The following is a 23,538-nucleotide window of genomic DNA, read 5'->3' on the forward strand; positions in this document are numbered from 1 at the left end:
GTATGTCTAAGTGGTGTAGCAGGTCGCTAACCATTTCCCCTTGGATCATGGGGACTTCATTGTGCTCCTTGTCTTTCTCTTCCAGCTCAGGGGGCTAATTCTTCCCTTTCCCCTAACTGCAAAACTGTCACTACTGATGCCATTAAAAACATGTTAAATCAGAAGTCTCCATATAAGAATGACCAGCTACTATGGGGAATAGGGGATGCTATCTAAAATTTAAGCCATATTTAATACTTTAATAAGAATTGAGGCTGACTCACTATCTCAGAGCCCTCCTCCAAATATCTGTATCCTGTGTCTAATGCATCTTTAAGAGGTCTGCATTTCAAGATAATGAAAACTGAATCTTGGACATTCTCTACATGTGTCATCTCAAAATAATTAGAAATGCTGGTGGGAAGAATCATAGAAATCTTGGTAGGAAAGCACCTCTGGAGTTCTATAGTCCTATCTCCATCTTATGGTAGGAGTATCACCAAAGTAAGGTCAGTTCATTAAGAACTTACTTTTTAGGCAAGAAGACCTTCTGCTGAATTTTACAGTCTTTCTGCACAACAGGCTCATTTGCTTCCGAGTGCTCGGTATATTTTCCTTAAAATTTAGCCTACCCAGTGAGGCACCTTTACACATTATGGCAGCTTCCCAGGTGATTCTCTCTAGCAATATCCTACACAAACAGAAGTCTGCTCTCCTGAAGACCATAGTCTGAACTCCGCTGCTCACCATCCTAGCTTTCCTCCAGCTTTTAAACAATTAATTGCTCTAAATAATTTCAAAAAGCCATTTTTAAAATAACTTGAGCTTAAGAATGGGCTAAACTCTTCAGTATCGAAATCACCAGACAAAGTATTGGGTCCCAAAATCCAGAAACTTTGACCAAGTTCCAGGCCAGATACAGACGCAATTTCAAAAATCTATCAACTGTTTCATGAAATATTTCTCTACTTATAGCTAACCAAAATTTCCAAACCTACCCTGAATGAAGCCTACAGAAAATCCATGATACCCAGCCTATAAGCCTTTGAGGCAGAACAACTTTCACACAGACCTGCCCTGTCTCCTGATAAGTCCCAGATACAGGCAGTGAATAAATTGCAGCTCATCTAAATTGTTCAGGCAGGTCACACACGGCCACCCTTTGCCAAGTGCTCCATGTTCCTTCTTGTATCACCTGTGTAACTGCCGTGTAAATGAGGCCCATACATGAATATCATAGAGAGTCTGATAAGTGCCAGAAGCAGAATTGTTCCTGTGTCAGAGGGAACCATAAAGGACAGCTTGGGAATTCCTCTGTGACAGATTACATGACTTGGCCTCTAGAAATTAATTCTTAAAGAAATTGCAGTTTCGAGTGATTTTTAAATGGCACTGCAACCACCTCAATTAGTACTGTAGACTTTAAGTGGTCCCTTCTGTCCCATGTAAGTCATGTGACACAGAAACTCAGAGTGATTAACACCACAGTGCGATATGCTAATATAGTTTTATTTTAAAATACAGCCAAAATTCCTGCTAGTATAAAACTTACTACAGTCCTTCCTATAAGAATAAATTCCCTTGGAATCTGTTAGATGAATGTGATATACAAATATGAGTCTTTATCCTACTCAGAGCAAGAATGGGGGAAGGAGAGACTAAAATCCTTTCTACCCACAAAGCAATCTTTATACTATTGAAAAACCTTGCAGATTTATACAAATGGCCAATGTATTGGTGTTAGTTTTAGAACTAATTTAACACAGTTATCTGCCTTAGATTCGTACTTAAAATTGTAAAAGATTGTGAAAACTATGGTTTTTAAGAGGATGTATTTAGCCCATTGCAATAGCACATGAGCCATAAAGCTTTTGTCTGGGTGGGAGCATCCAAAAAAATCTTAAAGGAGCAAGGAACTGGCTTTATTATCTTCCTTCATTATATACCAAGTTAACAAAATACTGTAGATGCAACAGTTACAGAAACAAGGGGAATCATGGTTGAAAGCAGGCACGGCAAACATCAAACTCATTTGGGTTGTTGGAAAAGTCTAATCTGGTACTAGATGTTAAAAAATATGTAAGACATGAAACAGTCCTGGAAACAGCAGCTATGAATCCTTTCTTTGTGTTACAGAAGGAGCCACGATGTTCTGAATGGATTTATGCTGTGAGTGTTGAGAAGAGAAGAGAAGAGAAGAGAAGAGAAGAGAAGAGAGGAGAGGAGAGGAGAGGAGAGGAGAGGAGAGGAGAGGAGAGGAGAGGAGAGGAGAGGAGAGGAGAGGAGAGGAGAGGAGAGGAGAGGAGAGGAGAGGAGAGAAGAGAAGAGAAGAGAAGAGAAGAGAAGAGAAGAGAAGAGAAGAGAAGAGAAGAGAAGAGAAGAGAAGAGAAGAGAAGAGAAGAGAAGTCAAGTCTATAAAAACAACAGGCTGTAGATACTCTAAATGTAACACATGCCACATGGGAGGAGAACCCTTCGATATCTAAAACTGTCTTCAGATAGGTATGTCTTGCATCTGAGAGAAACACAGAAGAACTAAATACAGCAGTTAGTTTTGTTATTTCATTAGGATGAAAAAAACCACTTTATTTGAATTGCATGAGTTTCCCAGGAAGAGACTGTTCTCATTTAAACTAAGAAGCTACAAGGCCACAGGTGGACACCCTCCTATTGATCCAGCTGTACCAAAAAAGAAGTCACTGCCCATAATTTTACATCACTATTGGCAGTTCCTTACCATCACCTCTGTGCTGCAGGCAATCACCCCATTGAGGTCACAGTTCAGCCACCGTAATTAGTTTCAGGTAAAAGTGAAGTTAACCTGAGCCTGATTCTGCCTGAAGGATGATGTCAGGGTGTACTCGTACGAACCAGAGCAGAAAGAAGTATTTCCATTAATCAAGCAGTAACAAGCACCAGGGACTGTTACCTCCCTTGTCACAAGAGACCTACCCAGAGGACAACCTCTGTGAAAGCCCAGGAATGGGCACTGTCATCTGCAGCCAGCAGAGAGGCCTCTCTCTGGCTTCGTATCTGTAACGTATGTACCTTTAACGTAACGTATCTTTATCTCTCTGGCTTTCGTATCTTTGAACAATTTGTTCTGCAGGTCGCAGCAGGAAACCCTTCAAACTTCTTAGTTAATGAAAAAAGGACTACAGAGCAGCAATTATACCTCCAAAACCTTTCTGCACCTTTCTGCAACTCCTGTCTTCATTCCATGTTCTGGTTAGATGTCTAACTGATGCTTTCTTTCGTTCCTAGCTGTGCCCTTAAACCTCGCTCAGGTCTGCATATGTTACATATTGGTCAACGTAGTTTTCTAGAACTTCCCAGTGACATCTGTCAGTCAATTCCAACCCAACAGTCAATGAGCAGATACTAAGATAAGACAAGTAATGCCGCAGAATTTAACAACAAGTATTTTTGGAACAGTGTAAGGGAGACCAAAGAATAATTTATTGTAGGCAGTCATGAGTAGCAAAAACAAGTATCAGGAAGTATTTTTTTTATCACGATATGTGCAGAAAAAATTACTTTTCACAGAAAAAAATCTTACTTTCACAGCTGCTTATCTAAATTACCTGATGCGAAGCAGAATGTATTTTGACTTAGGCTTCCAGCCACATGCATAATCTTAATTTTGAAACTCCAGGTTAATTTTCATTTGTTGTAATGAACTCTTGAAGAGAATAGGCATTTGCTGAATGTTCTTGACACTTCTGTGCTCTTTTTTTGGTTCTTTTTCCTATCTCTAAACACAGGTATTGAACCTGATGATACATCTTTCCCCTGTATCTCCTAATTTGTGATGCCTTATAACATAAAGAACTTGTAATGTTTAATTTTTTACTGCTTAAAGTCCATTTTATTAAACAGATTCTCCTTTTTGGTACAACTCCAACTCCTCCTGTCTTTATTGAGTAATTATCATTCAAAGAAAACTTCAACTATTGTATATTAGCTAGGATTCAAAACACTCCCAGAAGTTCAGCGTTACGAACATTTTACAAGAAGTCAGTTGGAGCACCACGAGACAAGTTAACTTGCTACAAGATCGTACAGCAAGCTGTGTCAGAGCTAAGAAAGAACCTAAGCCTCCTAATTTACTGGATCTGGGTTCAAGATTTTTCCAGGTCTCATTAGCTGCTGCTGTTGGGCTTTTCAGCCTCTTCTACACTGCAGGACACATCTGCTTCTTAATATCATCTAGGAGATATAATTATCTTGTTTGCTCAGAGGTCTAAGACATCACTGATGGTTGTGATCTCTCCTCCCTTCTTGTGACATATCACTTGACTCTTGGTCTTCTACAACATGTCAGAAGTTTGTTACAGAGTACTAGGAAGCAGTACTTGATAAACCTTTGCAGGCCCCCACAGACACTGTGTATGATGTACAGGCATTTCCTAAATTTGGTATCTGCTGCATGGCTTCCTGTGATTTCAGGGAACTCCTTCCAGTGGTTCCTTCCAGTTTTATGATCCTATGAGTTCTACCTCTATAGTTCCTACACAAAGCTCCTACTCTAAGATCTCAATTCATGCAGGCATTCTGTTAAGTCCATCCCCTCGTGCACCACCACCACCTCCCTTAGTACATTATTTTTTGTACTTTTTGTATTTTTTGTACATACCTTTTTACAGTAGGTATATCTTTTTCCATCCTGTTTTGCCCATGAAATGAGCCCACGCAACTTGCAAAATGTACAATGAATTCATATAGGTAGGAAATGTAAGATTAAGATGTTATGCTTAGAAACTATATGCTCTTCCTTCTCACACTTCTGCATTTGAATTTCTTTCCAAATGATCAAACATTGCCATCTACTACAGTTGTTCTAAGACTTTGATTGATATTGCCTGTTTACCTCAGTTTGGTTGGTATGCCTTTCTCCTCTGCTGAAAATAATGACGACTGTATCATCCCTATTGTGAAAGCAGTAGGCAATGATCGCTACCGAGCAATGATCACTACTGTTCCAAATCACATTCCCTTTCTGCACTTTTTATTGAAATGCACACGTTCAAAAGCAGACTTTCAAGACACTCCATTTATGAAATGGTCTATAATCCAAACTCTTGTTAGATTATTTCTTCTTGACTTTTTCTTTTCAAGCCTCTTTTGTCATTTTTATAAGAAATTAACTGCATCTGTGTGGGGAGAAGGGAGAACTTTCTAATCATCATTCAAAGCAGTGAAGCTGTGCAATAGGAAACCTGTGTTCCCAAATGATTTAACATTTTATTTTCCTCTTTGCCCTTCTTAATTCATTCCTATTACTCTCTTCATTCCTTTTGGCTCTATGTTTATCATACTTTCATTATCACATTCTGCTTTAAATTAAATAGTAAAGTCTTTGTACAAATGTTTTCTATGAATTTTTGCAACTCAGCACACGGATCCAGTTACTGACACAGTCTAGAAAACGGACTGCAATTAAAGCTGAAAATAGTTTGCTTTAGTATCAGCCACTATAGACATCATGTCTCAGATCTTCACAAAGTTTGTGACTGTAGCACTTCACTGGGCATTCACACAGATGCACTAAGCTAGAAAGGCAAGAGAGAAGCTCAGTCTTCATTTTGAAAGCATTTATTTGGTGCACTTTTGCCATAAAATTATAAATCACTATAACCAAAGCAAAGTGGCCATCATGCCTAACAGAAATAAGTGTATTGACCTGCAATTCTGCAACAAATTACTGCTGGTACTGACAAGAAACATATGCATTATATGCAGGCTTTATTTGGGTAGGATTTCAATATATAAAGGGGTTTTATAAGAAAAACAAACTTTTTACCAAGGTCTGTAGGGACAAGACAAGGAGCAACAGTTTTAAACTGAAAGAGACTGGACATAAGGAAGAAATTTTTTACAATGAGGGTAGTGAGATGCCCAGGTTGCCCAAAGAAGTTGTGGATGCCCCATCATTGGAAGTGTTCAAGGTCAGACTGAACCTGGCTTTGAGCCACCTGGTCTAGTGAAAAATGCCCCTGGCCATGGCCAGGGGGGTGGACTAGGTGATGTTTAAAGGTCCCTTCCAACTCTTCCAATCCCAATCATTCTGTGATTCTATGGAATCAGGGTTACATTTAGGATTAAGAACTGGGCTGGAAGAAAGTGATGAGTCAGGCTAATGCAGACAATCAGAAAGGGATGTTAAAATAAAGGACTCATTGCTGCCACTGTGGGTCACCAGACTATATTCTAGTTCAGTGGGTGTAGAGGTCATTAAATTAGGTTTAGGATTTGGCAGTGGGCTGATTGTAAGCCTATTTCAGAAGGCCTGCTGCTACGGCAACTCGTTACATTTTGGCTTGGAGCAAGCAGAAGTCCATCAAATAAATTTTAGGTCAGGGTTAGAGTAAAGTTTAGTGTTCATACGGGTAAAAAAATTGATCAAGAAAAAACCCGCTCAGATACAGAACAGGCTGCAGAGTTGTGCGTTGTGTTATGATCTGTACTGTACCAGACTCTCTGCTTCGGGTGGGTGAAGGTCACTGTGCTTTTGGCTACCGTTAGGATCATGGTGTTTGAAAACAGACTGCTACAGGCTTTACGGAAGTTGTAAGCCTTAGAAAGGACTCATGAATAGCCTAAAGACAGCTACAACTTTCTAATACCATGTAACGTAACTCAGTGCTGCTGGTCCACAACTTTCCCCATTACATAGAATTCCCATGACTTGACAGTGCTGCTCACCCACCCATTTACAATCTGGTGTACACCACAGCATCCTGCAGCTCGTGGCAGAAGGAGACACTGAAATGCCAGGCACGGACCGCAGGCAGCTCTGGCCCACGGCGGGACTGCATATATCAAAAGGGGACGTGTATTTATGCACATTCAACAGCCTGAAGCGGCCCACACTGGGACCACGTATATCGAAAGGTGACCTGTAGTTATATACCTTCGACAGGCTGAAGCTGTGCAATGCTCCTGACTCAATCTTCAGGGCATATCCATTCTCTGTTTCTGACAGACTGTGGAAGCCCTCGGCAGGAGGAGGAGAGAACGCCGCGGAGGCGGCTGCCCCGAGCCGCGGGCAGGAGACCCCCGGCACCATCGGGACATCCCACACCGGCACCACGGTGGAAGGGGACGAGGCCGGGACTCGGGACTCCGCTCTCGGCGCCGAGCCACTACGGGACAAGTGTCTTCTCGCATTCAGCGTGAGGCCGCAACGGCAATGCCCGGGGCGGGGGCTGCTGGGGCAGAGGCAGGTCATGGTAGGGGGGGCTCCAAGCCTCTTCACTAGGGAACGAAGCCCAGGGCTGCAGGCGGAGGCCCCTCCCGCCTCCGCCTCACGGCGCTCCCCGCCGGGGCCTCCGCCCGCGGCGGGCGGGATGCGGGGCGCTCGCAAGCGGCTGTGCTCCGCCTTGATCGTCGCTTACGGCCTCTTCTCCCTCTACGCGGCCTACACCGTCTTCCTCCGGCCCCGCCGCACGGCCGCCCCCCGCCCGCCCCACCGCGACCGCCGCGGCCCGCGAGGTGAGAGCGGCGGCGGGGCCGCTCCGAGCCGCCCTTGCCGCGGGGTCGGGGGGCGTCGGGTTTGATGCGGGGCCGACGCGGTTTGTCAGCTCCTGCCTGCGCCAGGGAGGCCTCGGCGCCCTCCCTGGTTGTTCTCCCCGTCCCGGAAAGCCTGGGCCAAGCCGAGGACAGAGCTGCGGGGGGAGCCGGAGGCAGCCCGTCAGGGAGACCGGGGCCGCAGCTTCTCGCCGCCGCCGGGCCTGCGCTGGCGGCGGCCATTTCGCGGGTGCGCTGTGAGGCACTGGGCCCGGCGGCGGCGGGGAAGGGTGTGTGTGGGGGTGTGTGTGTGTGTGTGTGTGTGTGTGTCTGGCAGGTACCTGCTTGGAATTTCGAATTGAAGAAAATCCGTCGCTTTTCTAAACTCGTAAATCTGTTCTTCTCACGCCGTATTATGCTTTTCGGTTTCCTAGATCATGTTGCCGTGGGAAACGAAGAGTGGAATCCATGGGAAGGGGAGGAGAAAAGCGAGCTGCTTGCTTCTCAGCAGAGATACGAAGCTAATCTTAAAATGATAAAAAATGCACGATCTCACCTAGAACAAACCAGTCTTAGAGTACAGATCTGGGGCAAAGCAGCAATTGGTGAGCAGGGGCAATCAATGTCCATTAATCACTCAAATTTTCTGATATAGCACTTTTCTCTGCTGTTTTTTTAATAACTGAAAGTTATATATATGATGAAATAATATGGATATCTGTACCTGAAGAGCATTAAAGAAGTGGTAGCTGTTACTCAAAATTATGTTAATACTGATATGAGAGTAGTTAGACTCCAGTTTCTTTGTATCAGTTCTTTTCAAGGCTGTTTTTCACATGTGTCAAAGAAAATGGTTCAAATGGCAGAGAAACACGGTTACTTTTTTAATCCAATCTAGTTTACAGTACCACACAAGGACAGGCCTTTTACTTGGCAATAACAGAATATTTATTTTTGTCACATTTACACTTTGTGAAATAAAGAATCACACAGTGAGAAATAAGGTATTTTCTGTATTGCAGTACTACTGCCATTGAACTTGGAAATTCTCCTATTGTGGAATACACCAAGTCTCTACATAAACTGTGGGCAAAGGTCCTCTCAAGCTCTTTAACTGCTGCTGAAGACATATCACTGTTATTATTTTAGCTTTTTTGAAAATGTATTTCTGGCTTCACTTGAACTTTCATGTAGCATTGTAAAACACATTGGTGATGCATTCTATCACAAAAATTTGATGCATTTCACAAAAGCTTAAGACACCTATGCCTGTCATTAAAATGCTGTTTAATATTTGCTCATTTTTAAGTGGTAGGAGGTGCTAACATATGTGGTAGTGTGGTATATCTTCATCTACTGATATTTTGACAGCCAAAGAATCTTTTTAAATGCCCCGATGTGTGAAAAATTCATCTTAACTAATTCCAAGTCATACGGAATTTGGGAAACAATGTCCATATTGTATAGGAAGCTCTGATGGGGTTTTTTTTCCCATGTTCTTATGCTTTTTCATTTCCCAGAAATACTTTTTCTGTATTTGCTGGGAGTGTAGAGTAGGCAAGATCCATGCATTCAAATTCTCCATCATATCTTCATTTATGTAGGTCTCTACCTTTGGCAACATATTTTTGGAGGGCATCTTCAGCCAGATGATGTGAGTGCACAGTGGAGAGAAGGAAGCCAAAAAGCAGGAAAAACATATTTCAGGTATTAGCTGCATGATGTTGACTTCAGTTGTGTTAACTTTAACAAATGATGCATTGGAAAGTTAAAGAGCGTGGTAAGATGCACAGGTGCATTATTTTGTGTATCTCAGAGTTGCAGGTGTTTTAATATCAGTTGCAAATACTTTCATTTTGTTATGTTTTGATAACTGAAGAATATGCACACAACTTCTCATTCAAAATTGCCACAAGGAACGGTCACATTTTTTCATGGAAACACATACTTGATAAAACCAGCAAACTGTAGCCCAAACCTGTCCCTATGAAAAAATAGAAAACTAGGGAGCAATTTCATCTGCTGTTTTACGAAGATTTGTGTATTTGAAAGAAATGTGGAAAGACTTAAAAATGCTGAGAGGGAAGGCAGCCAGGAGGCCTCAGGAACGGGGGAAGTAGAACCCTGAGAAAAGGATAAGAACTGGGGTTTGAGGCTGACAGTTGACTGAAAGAACTTTGGGGCTGTGAAGTAAGAAGTCTCCTCCTGTTTGGTTTCTGTTGTATTCAGGGAAAAGGGACTTCACTCGTTCATTCATAAATAGTATTGTATCAAAACCATAACTTGTTTCTATTTAAAACAAAAACAACCTGCAAGACCTAGCATCTAGTTAACTACATGATTTGCAAAGCTTAATTTTATATGTAAAGGAAGATGACACTTGAAACATTGTTTGCTTTAAAAAAGGGTTTTGATCTGTGAACATGCATGTTTTAAAGTTGTTGTCTAAGGATTTATATAATTTACTGCATGATACAGAACTTTTCTCTAAGGTCCTTTTAATACCATTTTTAAGGGTTTCTGTAAAGATACAGTGAAAGCTGAAGGATTTTTCATCTATTTGTCCAGTTTGCAGTAATAGCTCTCCTACCCATCTGTTAAAAAAGTTTTCTTTAAAAGCATAAATGACACGCCGAAGTGAATTTAACTTCGGAAAAATATGTTGCTTCAGAAAGGTGTTTTTCCTTACACAACAAGACAGGGAGTTCTATTTGAAGTTTGCAGATAATGTTTGAAGTAAATATGTGATTTTGAATTAAAAGGGATTTTTTTAAGTGATCACAAAAGGTTTTTATCACTGAATTGTCTGTCTGACTGTGTACATGGTACAGGGCATAGAATCTTTTCAGTAATGCCTACATCACATTCATAAGTGGGTGGTTAAAAAATGTTTTCTAGAAAGACACATAGGCTTGATTTAAACATAGCAATTATTAAAGTCTGTCTTACATCTAAGGAAACAGGTGAAATTATATACTCTTTAAAAAAAACAAAAATCTGTATTCCTTGTCTGCAAATATAACTTGATCCTACAAGTAGCATCAGCTACGAATGATGCTATTGCATCTTGGTAGTCTCCTTGACAGAGCAGTAGAGCTTTCCATTCATGAATTTGGAGAAAGGATACAATACTTTCTTTGAATTCTCCCCAGTTCTTTGAATAGGGAGCGGTGCCTGCACCATTACCTTGGTGGGAAGAGACTTTTTTATCTCCGGAATTAAAATCTCAGAAGCTATAGAAATCAATGACATTCTACCAGATAGATTGTCTTCTTGGTATGGACATGAGGATTTTTTTCAAGCCTTGCTTTTCGTGTTTATAATATGAACATAATTTGCTGCACTTAATGAGTCTGTCACTTGATTGATTATGGTTATTTTCTCTCTGGTGTGCCTGTTTCGGATGAATAATAACCTCACATGGTTACTTGGGTATGTGTCTCTCAAAGAAAGACTTCTATACTAGCATTTAAATATCTTGTTATGTTTAGTGGAACCAGGGATAATAGAGTCTTTATGTTAACCAATGTGAACGCTAGGTCCTATAAAAATATAAAGTTTGGTACCAACGTAACAGAGGCTAAAATTTGACAGGCTAGTAGGAACTTGTGCAACGTATAGAAAATATGCAAATATAACTGTTATTTTAATGATTAAGTTTCTGAAACGAAATAGCTGAAGTTCTACTTTTTAGTCAAATTGAAATATTATGTTGTATTTTTTTGTAAGAAGAATCAGTGCATGATTTTGGCTGCTAGCTGGTTATAAGATTTTCTAGAATTGTTGACTTTATTGCCTGGCTGAGGTAAATTATCTCCATTTGATTACTAGATGAGGCTAGAGGGAACTAGCTGAGGTGACGTTTGTAGAATATGTGCTGCTGTGCAGTTTTTTTGTGGTAAGTCTAATGATTGTTAAAACAGAGCTCTCATGAATGTTTTTAAAGAACATCAATCTAAAGACACAAAAACGCCAAAATATCACTTGAACACAGTTGCATGAATAAGTCCATTTCATATATTTAGGATGGAGAATACACATATTTAATACAGATTTTGATGGCTTCAGGTTTTTATTAAAGAATTTGCCTAAAGAATAGTAGAAGTATCAACTTCTACATGAAATGCAGGGACATTTATTTAAAAACACGGGTGGAGAAGGAACCGCATAGCTGTGTATTTTAGTGACATGTTGGCACGTTCATTCAAGTAGGAGAGCAGGGTTTAGCACTTTCCTTGGCCTGAAGCAATTCACGTCCTTCTCTCCTGTCATCTAGGAGGATGTTGTAGAGCAGGGAGTGCCAAACTTCTTATCTCTTAACATTAAGTAAGATCATTCCTAAATTTCTGTTCCACCGAGAGTCACACCCTCTATGATTAAACATTCAGCTGCCTTCCCCCCCCCGCCCGTCCCTGTTAGACCCCATTGTTCAGCAGGTCTTCAGTCCCATTCTCCTTTCATAGAATCATAGAATCATAGAACCATAGGGTTGGAAGGGACCTCTGGAGATCATCTAGTCCAACCCCCCTGCCAGAGCAGGGTCACCTAGAGCAGGTTACACAGGAACATGTCCAGGCGGGTTTTGAATGTCTCCAGAGTTGGAGACTCCACCACCTCTCTGGGCAGCCTGTTCCAGTGCTCTGCCACCCTCAGGGTAAAGAAGTTCCTCCTCATGTTTAGGTGGAACTTCCTATGTTCAAGTTTGTGCCCATTGCCTCTTGTCCTGTCACTGGGCTCCACTGAAAAGAGCCTGGCCCCATCCTCCTGACACCCACCCTTTAAGTATTTATAAGTGTTGATAAGGTCACCCCTCAGACGTCTTTTTTCCAGACTGAAGAGACCCAAATCCCTCAGCCTTTCCTCATAAGAGAGGTGTTCCAGTCCCCTAATCATCTTTGTAGCCCTCTGCTGCACCCTTTCCAGCAGTTCCCTGTCCCTCTTGAACCGGGGAGCCCAGAACTGGACACAGTACTCCAGGTGCAGCCTCACCAAGGCAGAGTAGAGGGGGAGGATGACCTCCCTTGACCTGCTGGCCACGCTCTTCTTGATGCACCCCAGGATGCCATTGGCTTTCTTGGCCACAAGGGCACATTGCTGACTCATGGTCATCCTGTTGTCCACCAGGACTCCCAGGTCTCTTTCCACAGAGCTGCTCTCCAGCAGGTCAGCACCCAACCTGTCCTGGTGCATGGGGTTGTTCCTCCCCAGGTGCAGCACCCTACACTTGTCCTTGTTGAACTTCATAAGGTTTCTCTCTGCCCAGATCTCCAACCTGTCCAGGTCTCTCTGTATGGCAGCACAGCCTTCCGGTGTGTCAGCCACCCCACCCAGCTTGGTGTCATCAGCAAACTTGCTGAGGGTGCACTCTATCCCCTCATCCAGGTCATTGATGAATATATTGAACAGGACTGGACCCAGTACTGACCCCTGGGGAACACCACTCGTCACTGGTCTCCAACTAGACTCTGTGCCCCTAATCACAACCCTCTGAGCTCTATCTTTCAACCAGTTTTCTATCCACCCCACTGTCCATTCATCTAACCCACACTTCCTAAGCTTCCCTATGAGGATGCTGGGGGAGACCGTGTCAAACGCCTTGCTTAAGTCAAGGTAGACCACATCTACCGCCCTCCCCTCATCTATCCATCTAGTCATGCCATCGTAGAAGGCTATCAGATTAGTCAGACATGATTTCCCTTTGGTGAATCCATGCTGAGTACTTCTGATAGCTTTCCTTTCCTCTGCAACCATCTTGATTCATGCCAGAATGAAAGCATATTGGGCAACAGAGTTAACCGGCAAAGGTTTCTTTGCCTGCCAGAGGATTCCGCCAAGGACAGCTTGTGGTGATTTAGTTTCCTTAGTAGCCTTTGATGAAGCTTTTTGAAAATCCAGATAGACTATGTCTGCTGGATCTCCTTTATCTGTATTCTTATTGACAAACTCATAGATCTTCATCAGATTAGTGAGACAGGATTACTCGTTTCCAGCAGTGCTTATCCATGTATGTGATCAGCGATCACGCCTTTTGCTAAGATCCAGTGATCTTACTATTTATTATAGTCTCTTGCAGAGAGGGAAGTCATACTTCTCTTCTCCAGGGTCCTCTCAAGTTGTTTTTGTAGATGGGAGTGACACCAGCAGACTCTTTCTCATCAGGCACAGCGTCACTTCATAATGACAGCTGCATACCTTTGCCAGCAGTTCTGCAATTTTCCTACCTGTATTCCTTGAGAACTTGCAAGTAAATGCTATCCAGGGCCAAATTCTCCATTTGATACAATACTTGTGGTGTTTTACCTTGTATTTCTTGCTGAAGAGAATGAGTTAGGTGCGGGAATCTTCTTTGCTATGACTTTGTCATCCCTTTTTAAATGCTTTTTAAGCTGTTATTCTCAAGTAGTCTCCCTAGTTCTGTAGTTGTCTTTTTGGTATATTTTTTATATATTTTGTTTTTCATATATTTAAAGAACCTTTACTATCAGCCAGAATGTTCCTTTACAAGGTGCTTTTCAAATTACTTTTTAACCTTCATTTTCTGTTTGCATTTCGCCAGCAGTATTTTCCGAGCTTTGCTCATATGAGCTTCTTGTTTGGGCAAGTTTTTTATTGTTTTCAATTCTGGCCTTTGCACTTCGACAGCGTCCCTAACTTTTCTATTATGCCATATGGGTTTGGGGCTGTGGGGGGATGTTTCCTTTTTGGATTGAGGCACACAGCCTGCCTGGGCTTCTTATACAGTGTTTTTGAACAGCTTGCAAGCTGCTTGTTATTTGGGCTAGTCCTTTCAGAGTTCTTTATTGTCTCATTTTTAAGTAATTAATTTATTGCATATCGAGTATCTGTATGCTGGATGTATGTGATGTGTTCTCTCCTGCTGCAATGTTAAACTTAATCGTATTGCTATTACAGAGTAGCTGTCTGACTAACACCTTTGGAATTAGGTCAGGAAGACTCAAGTCTGGAGTCGCATCTTTTTGTATGGGTTCTAAGACTAGTGAGGAAAAACAAGGACTTTATAGGAAGCAAGTGATTTACTGAGTCCAAAAGTGTAATCTCCACATATCATACTGATGAGGCATTGATCTAGCCTACATGTGATTCATGAAAATCTCTTAGTACTACTGTCTTAATTTTGCAGCTTCTGTAATCTCCCTTGTATTTCCCAATCCCTGTTGTATTCAGATGGGGAGTTAATAGTACAACCTTAGCACCGTGTTTTTATTATTCAAGTGTGAGATTTCCATAGTGTTACTTTTTTCCCCACTGCAATTTCATGCTGTTAAACTTCATATTTTCCAACACACAGGTCATTGCTTCCGCACCTGTCCTGTAAAGTTGATAGCCTCACAGCACTATGTCCGTAGAGAAAACCCTTTTTACCCAGGTCTCTTTTTACAAGGTGATCACTGGATCAGCTACATATCCTGTTCACTTTTTTAGGCATTCTGATGCTCAAGGTGTTTTCTCTTAAAAATCCCAGTGATCTTTTCCCATTGTCTGTTAAACTTTGGATTTAAGTCTTGACCTGGCTTACTTTGACTCTATTAAGAGTCTCGATTCCAAATCATAAGTCTGATGAATCTTTGTTCCAAAATATGCCACTCCCACTGAGCCAGCAGCACGTCATCTTAGCTCAAGTTTAGAATATGCTTGCCTAAAGTCAGTCTGCTTCAGATATCCTCACTGGCATAGTTTTTACAGCTTTTGCTGTGAATTTACTTTTCCTCATGAGGCACGCTTAAGCTGAAACTAGCTGTCAGTCTCAGCACTTCATGAGTTAAAACTCATGCTCATTCTAAATTAAGTTTAGCTGGTAGCTGAAAAGCTACGGTAATGCAGAAGACCTAGAAAACTAACATTTCATTGACTCCTAAAAAAAAAAAAGAAAAAGAAAAAAATATTGCTAGGTTTTTTTCCCTCGACTCTTTCCCAAGCTGTGTAATCACTAATCCTGTGAGTTCAGTCGATAGTCTGTTAACACAGCAATTGACTGAAGAGCAGGAGCTGGCAAACACTGGTTTGCTTCATTGCAGTTCATAAATGGCTGTTGTTGGATACTTGTAAATGATCAGTGATGTAATGATTCTGCTACATGATTGGAATTCCTCTGTGAAATAAATACATGCATGCAAGATCTAGAAATGCAATTTTCTACCTAAAAGGTTTCTGCTAACTAGCTTGTATCAAAGTGTCAAATTTGACCTGGTCACACAAGCAAGTTAAGTTTACTTTTAGATACGTACCTCTTGTGTTGTAGGTTTTACTCAGTATCAGATGAGACAGTCTTTTTTTTGGTCTAACCTTAACCAAAATTACAGAGAAAAGCAGTATGCTAGACCACCTGGTTGTTCCTCATACTGATACCTGGTTTAGTATACACTTACAGATGTTTGGGAGAGCCTCTCTCTTGTTCTAATACTGTATTCATTGGTTATTACTGGAATTAATAAAAAGTTTGGCCTTTAGTGAACGTAAAAGCACATCCTTCTTTTAAAGTTGAATGTTTGAATGTGGCAGTAGTTCTGATTTATTGACAAAATACCTTATTTTCATTTAAGTCTAAATCTCCTTCTTTTCCCTTGGTAAAGATGAAGGCAGCCTTATTCCTGTGTTATAGCTGTAGATATTAACAACACAAATGGTTACAGTTGCACAGTTACTTTGCAGTGTATTGCATTTACTTTATTGAAGAAAAAAATATATCTGGAGTACAGACTGTTTAGTAAGGATATTTAGGGGATTAAGGTCAATAATTTGTTTTAAGGATGTTTACTGTTTGTATTTTGGTTTTCACAGCTTCATCACTGGTCCATCTGTAGTTCCTGGCTACTTCTCGGTTGAAGCTGAAAATGTTGTGCTTGTTCTGAATGGAAGAGAAAAAGCAAAGATCACTTACGCCACTCAGTGGTTGCATTATGCACAAACGTTAATTCAGACTCACAAAATACAGCACGTAGCGGTTGTGCTGCTTGGAAATGAGCAGTGCAGCAATGAATGGATTCAACCATACCTGAAAAGACACGGAGGATTTGTAAATCTACTCTTCGTTACATATGACTATGCGTTGGTAAATGAAGAAGATATTTTCCAGTGGCCTTTAGGAGTAGCTACGTAAGTGCTAGAGACACAAATTACAATTGAGACTTAATTATTATGCATGAGGTTTGGAAAATACATCTGAATGTTACTGCTGATACCCAAAACAATAATTATAGTCAGTAAACTGTAGAATATGATCCTGTTAATGATTTTTTAAATCAAGCATTGGCATCTTTGGAAATTGCATTTAGCAATGAAAATGGTAACAGAGGAAAAGAATGCTAAGATTTAGGGAACTTTAAAAAAAATGAACCTGTGTCTTGTGGGGTATTGTGTTTGTTTATTTTTTGTTCAGCAGATTTGCTCTTGAGATTTATCATAACTGCTGATGTAATGTGTACCAGTGACGTGGGAATCTATGATGTTATAACTGGTTGGCTGGATGAGAGCAGAGCAGCAGATGTCATCTACCTTGGCTTCAGCGAAGCTTTTGACACTGTCTCTCATAACATCCTCCTTAGGAAACTGAGGAAGTGTGGACTAGACGAGGAAACAGTGAGGTGGACTGAGAGCTGGCTGTGTGACAGGACTCAGAGGGTCGTGATTAATGGAGCAGGGTCAAGTTGGAGGCCTGTAACCAGTGGTGTCTCCCAGGGGTCAATACTTGGACCAGTAGTGTTTAACATATTCATCAACGACCTGGACGAGGGGACAGAGTGTATGCTCAGCAAGTTCACTGGTGATACCAAACCGTGTGGGGTGGCTGACACCCCAGAGGGCTGTGCTGCCATCCAGCATAACCTAGACAGGCTGGAGAGCTGGGCAGAAAAGAACCTAATGAGGTTCAACAAGGACAAGTGTAGGGTCCTGCGCCTGGGGAGGAAGAATGTCAGGCACCAGTATAGGTTAGGGGTGGACATGCTGTAAAGCAGCTCTGAAGAAAAGGATCTGGGGGTCTTGGTAGACAGTAAATTATCCATGAGCCAGCAATGTACCCTTGTTGCCAAGAAGGCTAACGGAATTCTGGGCTGCATAGGGAAGAGTGTGGCCAGCACGTCAAGGGAGGTCATTCTGCACTGGTGAGGCCACAACTGGAATACTGTGTCCAGTTCTGGGCTCCCCAGTTCAAGAGAGACAGGGAACTACTGGAGAGAGTCCAGCGTAGGGCAACAAAGATGATTGAGGGATCTCCCTTATGAGGAAAGGCTGAGAGAGCTGGAGCTCTTTAGCCTGGAGAAGAGAAGGCTGAGGGGAGGCCTTATTATGGCATACAGGTATCTAAAGGGTGGGTTTAAGGAGGATGGAGCCAGACTCTTTTCAGTGGTTCCCAGTAACAGGACGAGGGGTAACAGGCACAAGCTGGAACATAGGCAGTTCCGAACAAATATGAGAAAAAACTTCTTTACGGTGAGGGTGACAGAGCACTGGAACAGGCTGCCCAGGGAGGTTGTGGAGTCCCCTTCTCTGGAGACTTTCAAGACCCGCCTGGATGCAGTCCTGAGTAATGTGCTCTAGGCAATCCTGCTTTAGCAGGGGAGTTGGACTAGATGATCTCTAGAGGTCCCTTCCAACTCCGAAAAATTCCATGATTCTGTGATTTATGTAATTAGGTTCCAACTGCTGCTTGTTTAAGAAAGGGATGATACTGGTGGTACGTTCCTTTAACCCCTGTTGTAGCCCTCAAAAGGAAATAGTATGCTTCATGTTCGAAATCAGTATACTACAGTATTACAGTAATGTAGGCTGGCTTAACTGCTTAGCCACAAAAATCTTTTTCTTATATTTAACTACTCAAATTATTTATGTGGAGTACATAAAGGTTTGATTCAGTTAGTTGTATTTTTTTCCAGCTTACTCATTAACAGAGTTAATGGTGTTTTGGCTACTTATCATGGTAATACAAGATGAAAAGAATACAGAATTATTTTCATATCTTGTGTTGAATTTGAATTCAATTTCCTGTATTGAGACAGTTGGCAAACTGGACGGTGTTTTTATACATAGCTTGAACTTGCTCACAGTGTCATTGAAATACACTACATGTGGATTCTTGATGGTGTCAGGGAATTGATGGCATTGGAAGTTCCTAAGCAAAAAGAAGTTCGAGTTTTGAGATGCCAAGATTAAGGTGACAGGTAACAGAAAGCAACAACAGTTACAACAGTAAACTGGTGCGTAAAGCTGGGTGGAGAAAGACAGATCAGTTATCAGAATGGGGTTTTGCAGCCATCGTGCACCAACAGTTCTAAAAATTGTGGTTAAAGGTATGCAAATGGGACAGATTTTCCCAGTGAAGAGGGAAAGTGAAGATGTAGAATCCTGCAAAAATATTTGGCATGAGAGAAAAATGGTTTTCTGAAAGTAAATTAATATTAATCAGGTAAAAGAACTAGGAAAGGACTGTTCCATCAAAATTTGGGAAGGTGAAGAAAGTGAATATGTCTTCACAGAACCATTAATAGCAATGAAGAAATCATTGGGAAATAAAGTAGAGACTACCTTTGAAACCAGTAAAGAACTGGGATCAAGGTATAGATTTTCTTACAAAATAGAAATAACAGGGAAGTAGAACAGTGATCCATCAAAAATAATAGGATTAGAAGGAATATCTGTCTTAATTTGAGAATGCATAGGAGCAGAAACTTTTTTAACATGCATCTGTTCCAGAAAATTTATTAACTTTATGTAGTGAAAAAATTTAGTGCCAGCCCTTCAGCTGAAGCAGTGTTTCATTAGCTGTCATACTGACCAAAATAAGTGATGTAAGATTTAAGGAATCAGTAAAAAAAAAAAAAAAAAATGCCTGATTGTTGAAAACATGTCTAAAAGGATGGCATACAGTTTACATTGGATCCCAGGATTTTGCATTGGTTTGGTTGAGTCCAAAAAGACAAGTTAAATGGCTTGTATGACAAGCTATGTCGTAGCCAAAAGATTATATTAATGAAATCTACCCAGGTCAAAGTGACATTTTCCTTTGAGAGGTTACCAGTGGTATTTTCAGTTGGTAAGGATGCACGGAGATTAAGGTAGCTGAGACTTAAACTCCATAGCTACCATTAACCTGGCCATTTCAGTGAAAACTAGCATTTGTGCCAAGAACAGCTGCTTTTGAAAAAGCTTGTTTCTCAGGGACATTTTGTAACATGCACACGTAGCATCTCTGATGTCGAAAGATGACATAAGTATTCTGGAATGTCTGTGAAGAGAGTGGTGGGAACAAAGGGAATAAAAATCAGCTTTTAGGACAGGACTGGGACTGGTTTACTCGGTTATAGATGTTGATTGGCAACAAATAGATGGGTTTAGTCTTAGACTCTGCTACAGCGAAGATGAAATGGTGCAAAATGTTTTTTTCTTTGACATAAAACGTTATCATTATCTAATGTATACATTGTTTTTACAGCTACAGAAATTTTCCAGTTGTAGAACCCAGCTGGTCAATGCTACATGATCCAAGATCACATCTATGTAATTTCTTAGGAACAGTCTATAAGAACTCTTCCAGGGAAACCCTAATGGAAATTCTGAAGCAGGATGGGCTTGATAAACTTTGCTGGATTGCAGCCAGAGAACAGTAAGACTTTGATTTACTTTGTGCAAATATTCAGACTTTTTTGTCTAGTTCATTATTAGCAATCCTTTCCTGACAGTTAAAAAAATAGTACAACTAAAAAGTAACCAGTCATCATTAAAAGAGAGAACGTTGCCGAGACTCTTTATATAGGTCTTCATAATGTAATGGCCTTTCTGGTGCTATATTTTACGTAAAGCATATTTTTTAATACATACAAAAATCTCCTATGTATACTACATAATAAATACCATATTTTTTTTCTTGTATACAGTTGATTATGGTGGGAGAAGAAATATTTGTCTTGCACCTTGTGTGTATTAATGTGTTACCAGAAGAAAGAGACTGATGTATTTTGTTGTGTTCCATATAAGAGAGTGGATTTAATCTATACAGAATGGGTCTTTTTTATTTCAAGTAGGTAGAACGGATCTTTTGACTAACGGGAATAGGGTTCTGATTGTATTTCTTAATTTTGCCAAGCAACAGCTGTGAAATGTTTGACAGCAGGCTCAGCAGTGCTTAGGAAGACCTCAGTTACCCTGATGAAGAATCTCAGGACGTGGATTGTATCTGTGACATAAACTCTTAATTTCGCAGACGTTCTGAGGCACTTCAGGCAGATGATTTCAGGTTAACAGATTGCTTTACATCCGAACTTTTGAAGAGCAAACCTCTGCTGATTCAAAGTATTCGAGGCCAAAAAAAATTCATTAAAAAGTCCATCGAGTGTCTCCCTGTATGTCTATTTCTGAACTCTGCTGTGAAGTAAATTGACATATGCGTCATCCAAGTCATGCAGAAGATTTAAAATAGAGTTTCAGTTTGCCTCTTACACTTCTGAGTATTAATAATTTCCTAAAAGGATCATACATAAAAAGTGTTACAATCTATTTTTAACAGTGACATTTTCAATAATTTTTTAGAAGACTCTTTAAGAATAGTTAGGACTAGAACTAAAAGCCTGTTGATTGGGTGTGTAATATAAAATTTTTACATTGACAGCATTTTCAGTTTTATAAATAATTGAAATTAAAGCATATATCTATTTTTTCATTGCAGTGCCTGTGGGAAAAGTGTTAATTTTCAACCCCTTCACTTTCCTAGGTGGCAGCCTCAAGAAACAAATGAAAGTTTCAAAAACTATCAAGACGCCTTGCTGCAGAGTGACTTGACATTGTGCCCAGTGGGAATAAATACAGAATGCTATAGAATTTATGAAGCTTGTTCATATGGATCTCTGCCTGTTATAGAAGATGTAATGACACCGGGTGATTGCGGAAATTCATCAATGTACCACAGTGCTCCATTACAATTATTAAAAACCATGGGGGCTCCGTTTATCTTTATTAAAAACTGGAAAGAGCTTCCTGCTGTTCTAGAGAAAGAAAAAAAAATGAGCTTACAAGAAAAGATTCAAAGGAGAAAAAAGCTTATGGAATGGTATCAAAACTTCAAAGCATGGATGAGACAGAAATTCATTAATACTTTGGAAAATTCATTTTTGCCCAGTGATAAAGGATAAATTGTCCCTTTTGAAAATCTAGAATAGATTGAAAGCTTAATTTCCATTAACCTTCTGAGGAGGCTTTTGTACAAAAGAAATCTCAGAGGGCTGATGCATTCCTTTTGAAGTCAACAGAATTGTGCTATCTTGGCCAAGAGCTGCGATTGGCCCTCCATCCTTAACAATTTTCAGAGAAGTTGTTGACTTAGCAGGATGGTAGTCCATAAGAATGACAACAATTTTATTACTGTTTTTACAATTTCCGTGTTGGTGTGTGACCTGATTATTTTTTTTTAGGAGGATATCTTTGAGCATGTGAACTTGTTAAAATCCAACATGAGTATGACAGTTGTATTTGAAGAAAAGAGAAGAATGAAAGCTGTATGGTACAGAGTAATTTATTATGTAGACTAAAGAAGAAAAGTATGATTATAGCAAAATTGCCAGGTTTAGCACAATCGTTAAGATATATCCTGGTAAGTGCTTGTTTTGAAAATGTGAATTGTTTACTTGATCGACATTTCATTTCCAAGAAAGTGGCCATAAAGCTAATTAAACACTGTGGAATAAAAACGTACATTTCAAGGTAAAAATAGAGAACTCTTTCTTAGAAATATTTCATAGCAATATTTTTCCCTTTTAATGTCAGGTATGAAAATTGCTTTCTTTCATTTCCATTTAGTCTTGGGACATATCTTTCTGAAGTATTGCTGCAGGAGCGTTCATTACCTGCACATTCTGAACACCAGGCCTTAAACATGAATTTGCTTGTAGCTTATCTGATTTCTCAAAATCGGCTGAAACTTGTCAACTCCAAAAGATGGCAGAAGTATATTATTGAATGTTTATGGTACTACATTTACAACAAACAGTTTCAACTGTTTCTGTTCAGTGTAGCCGAAGGGGTCTGTTACTGTTCTTGTACATCAGAAGTGAGCGTGTGCTATTATCTTCAGTGTGTTTGGCTGAGCAGTGTTACCGCATGCACAACAGCGGCATACTGAAGGTGGTGTAGTAGGCAGTTTTCTGTCGTCAAACATCAGCATGCCATATGGGTTCATTCTCATGCAGGAATTCAAAAGCCAGTGCAGCTGTACTGCTCAGTAATATTCATTTGTGTAATGATACTACCTAGTTCTGGAAGATGTATCATATAAGAGCACTTCTGTGTGGGGTTTTTTCAGTTTTCTTGTATCCCTTCTTTGTGTAAAAAAAACAAAACAAAACAAAACAACAAAACCAAATAAACGAACAAAAAACCGAAAACAAACCACTCCCAAAAAACCTAAAATGTAAACCCACCAGGCTTTAGTTTGCTAACAGTGGATGATATTCACAGTGTCTGCTCTAGGTCTGGAATAAGGTATGTTTCAGAACACCTGGATTTTTAGGAGCTGGGAGTCCATATGCTTAGCAGATGCTCTCAGAAGACAAATAATCTAGGCCCAAATAATCTGAATTGTATGTCTAACATGAATTTCCTGTGACTATCCACACATTTTATCTGAAGCACCATGCTGTTGCAGTACAATGCAAACGTTCTCCATTCAGCTGAGACTGGAAGTTCAGCTCTTACAATTCAGCACTGAGCTGATGAGCCCTGTTTAGAAGTGGACCTTGTTAGACCAAATTTACCATAAATTTCCATACTGAGGATCTGAGGTAGCCATCTGCACAGCAGTACACAGCATTTAGAGGGTTAGGGGAAGCTGGAGTATCTGCAATATTGTAGTGTAATTGCTGTAATTTCCATCTAGTAGAATCTTTCTACACAGGCTACAAAGCTGCGGAGCAATGATCTAGAGCAGCATTTTTCAACTTGTAGTCAGCAGATCTCTCAACACTCCTGCAGGATTTCAAGGAACTGCACAAAACAGTGAAGAGAGAATTCTTTTCCAGTCAGCCTAGATTCTTATAAAAGGATGTA

General features: G+C 40.5%; 1 protein-coding gene across 1 annotated transcript; it reads left to right on the forward strand.

Annotated features, from left to right (window-relative positions):
• Window positions 1-6,711: 6,711 nt before the first annotated feature.
• Window positions 6,712-22,819, forward strand: RXYLT1 (ribitol xylosyltransferase 1). Its single transcript, XM_074572084.1, has 7 exons — window positions 6,712-6,873; window positions 6,965-7,473; window positions 7,923-8,093; window positions 9,093-9,195; window positions 16,288-16,602; window positions 19,937-20,107; window positions 21,212-22,819. The coding sequence occupies exons 1-7, from the start codon at window positions 6,821-6,823 to the stop codon at window positions 21,627-21,629; spliced, it is 1,740 nt and encodes a 579-aa protein (XP_074428185.1). The 5' UTR covers window positions 6,712-6,820; the 3' UTR covers window positions 21,630-22,819.
• Window positions 22,820-23,538: the final 719 nt, after the last annotated feature.

The sequence above is a fragment of the Larus michahellis genome, chromosome 1 (assembly GCF_964199755.1).
Source record: "Larus michahellis chromosome 1, bLarMic1.1, whole genome shotgun sequence".
Taxonomy (NCBI): domain Eukaryota; kingdom Metazoa; phylum Chordata; class Aves; order Charadriiformes; family Laridae; genus Larus; species Larus michahellis.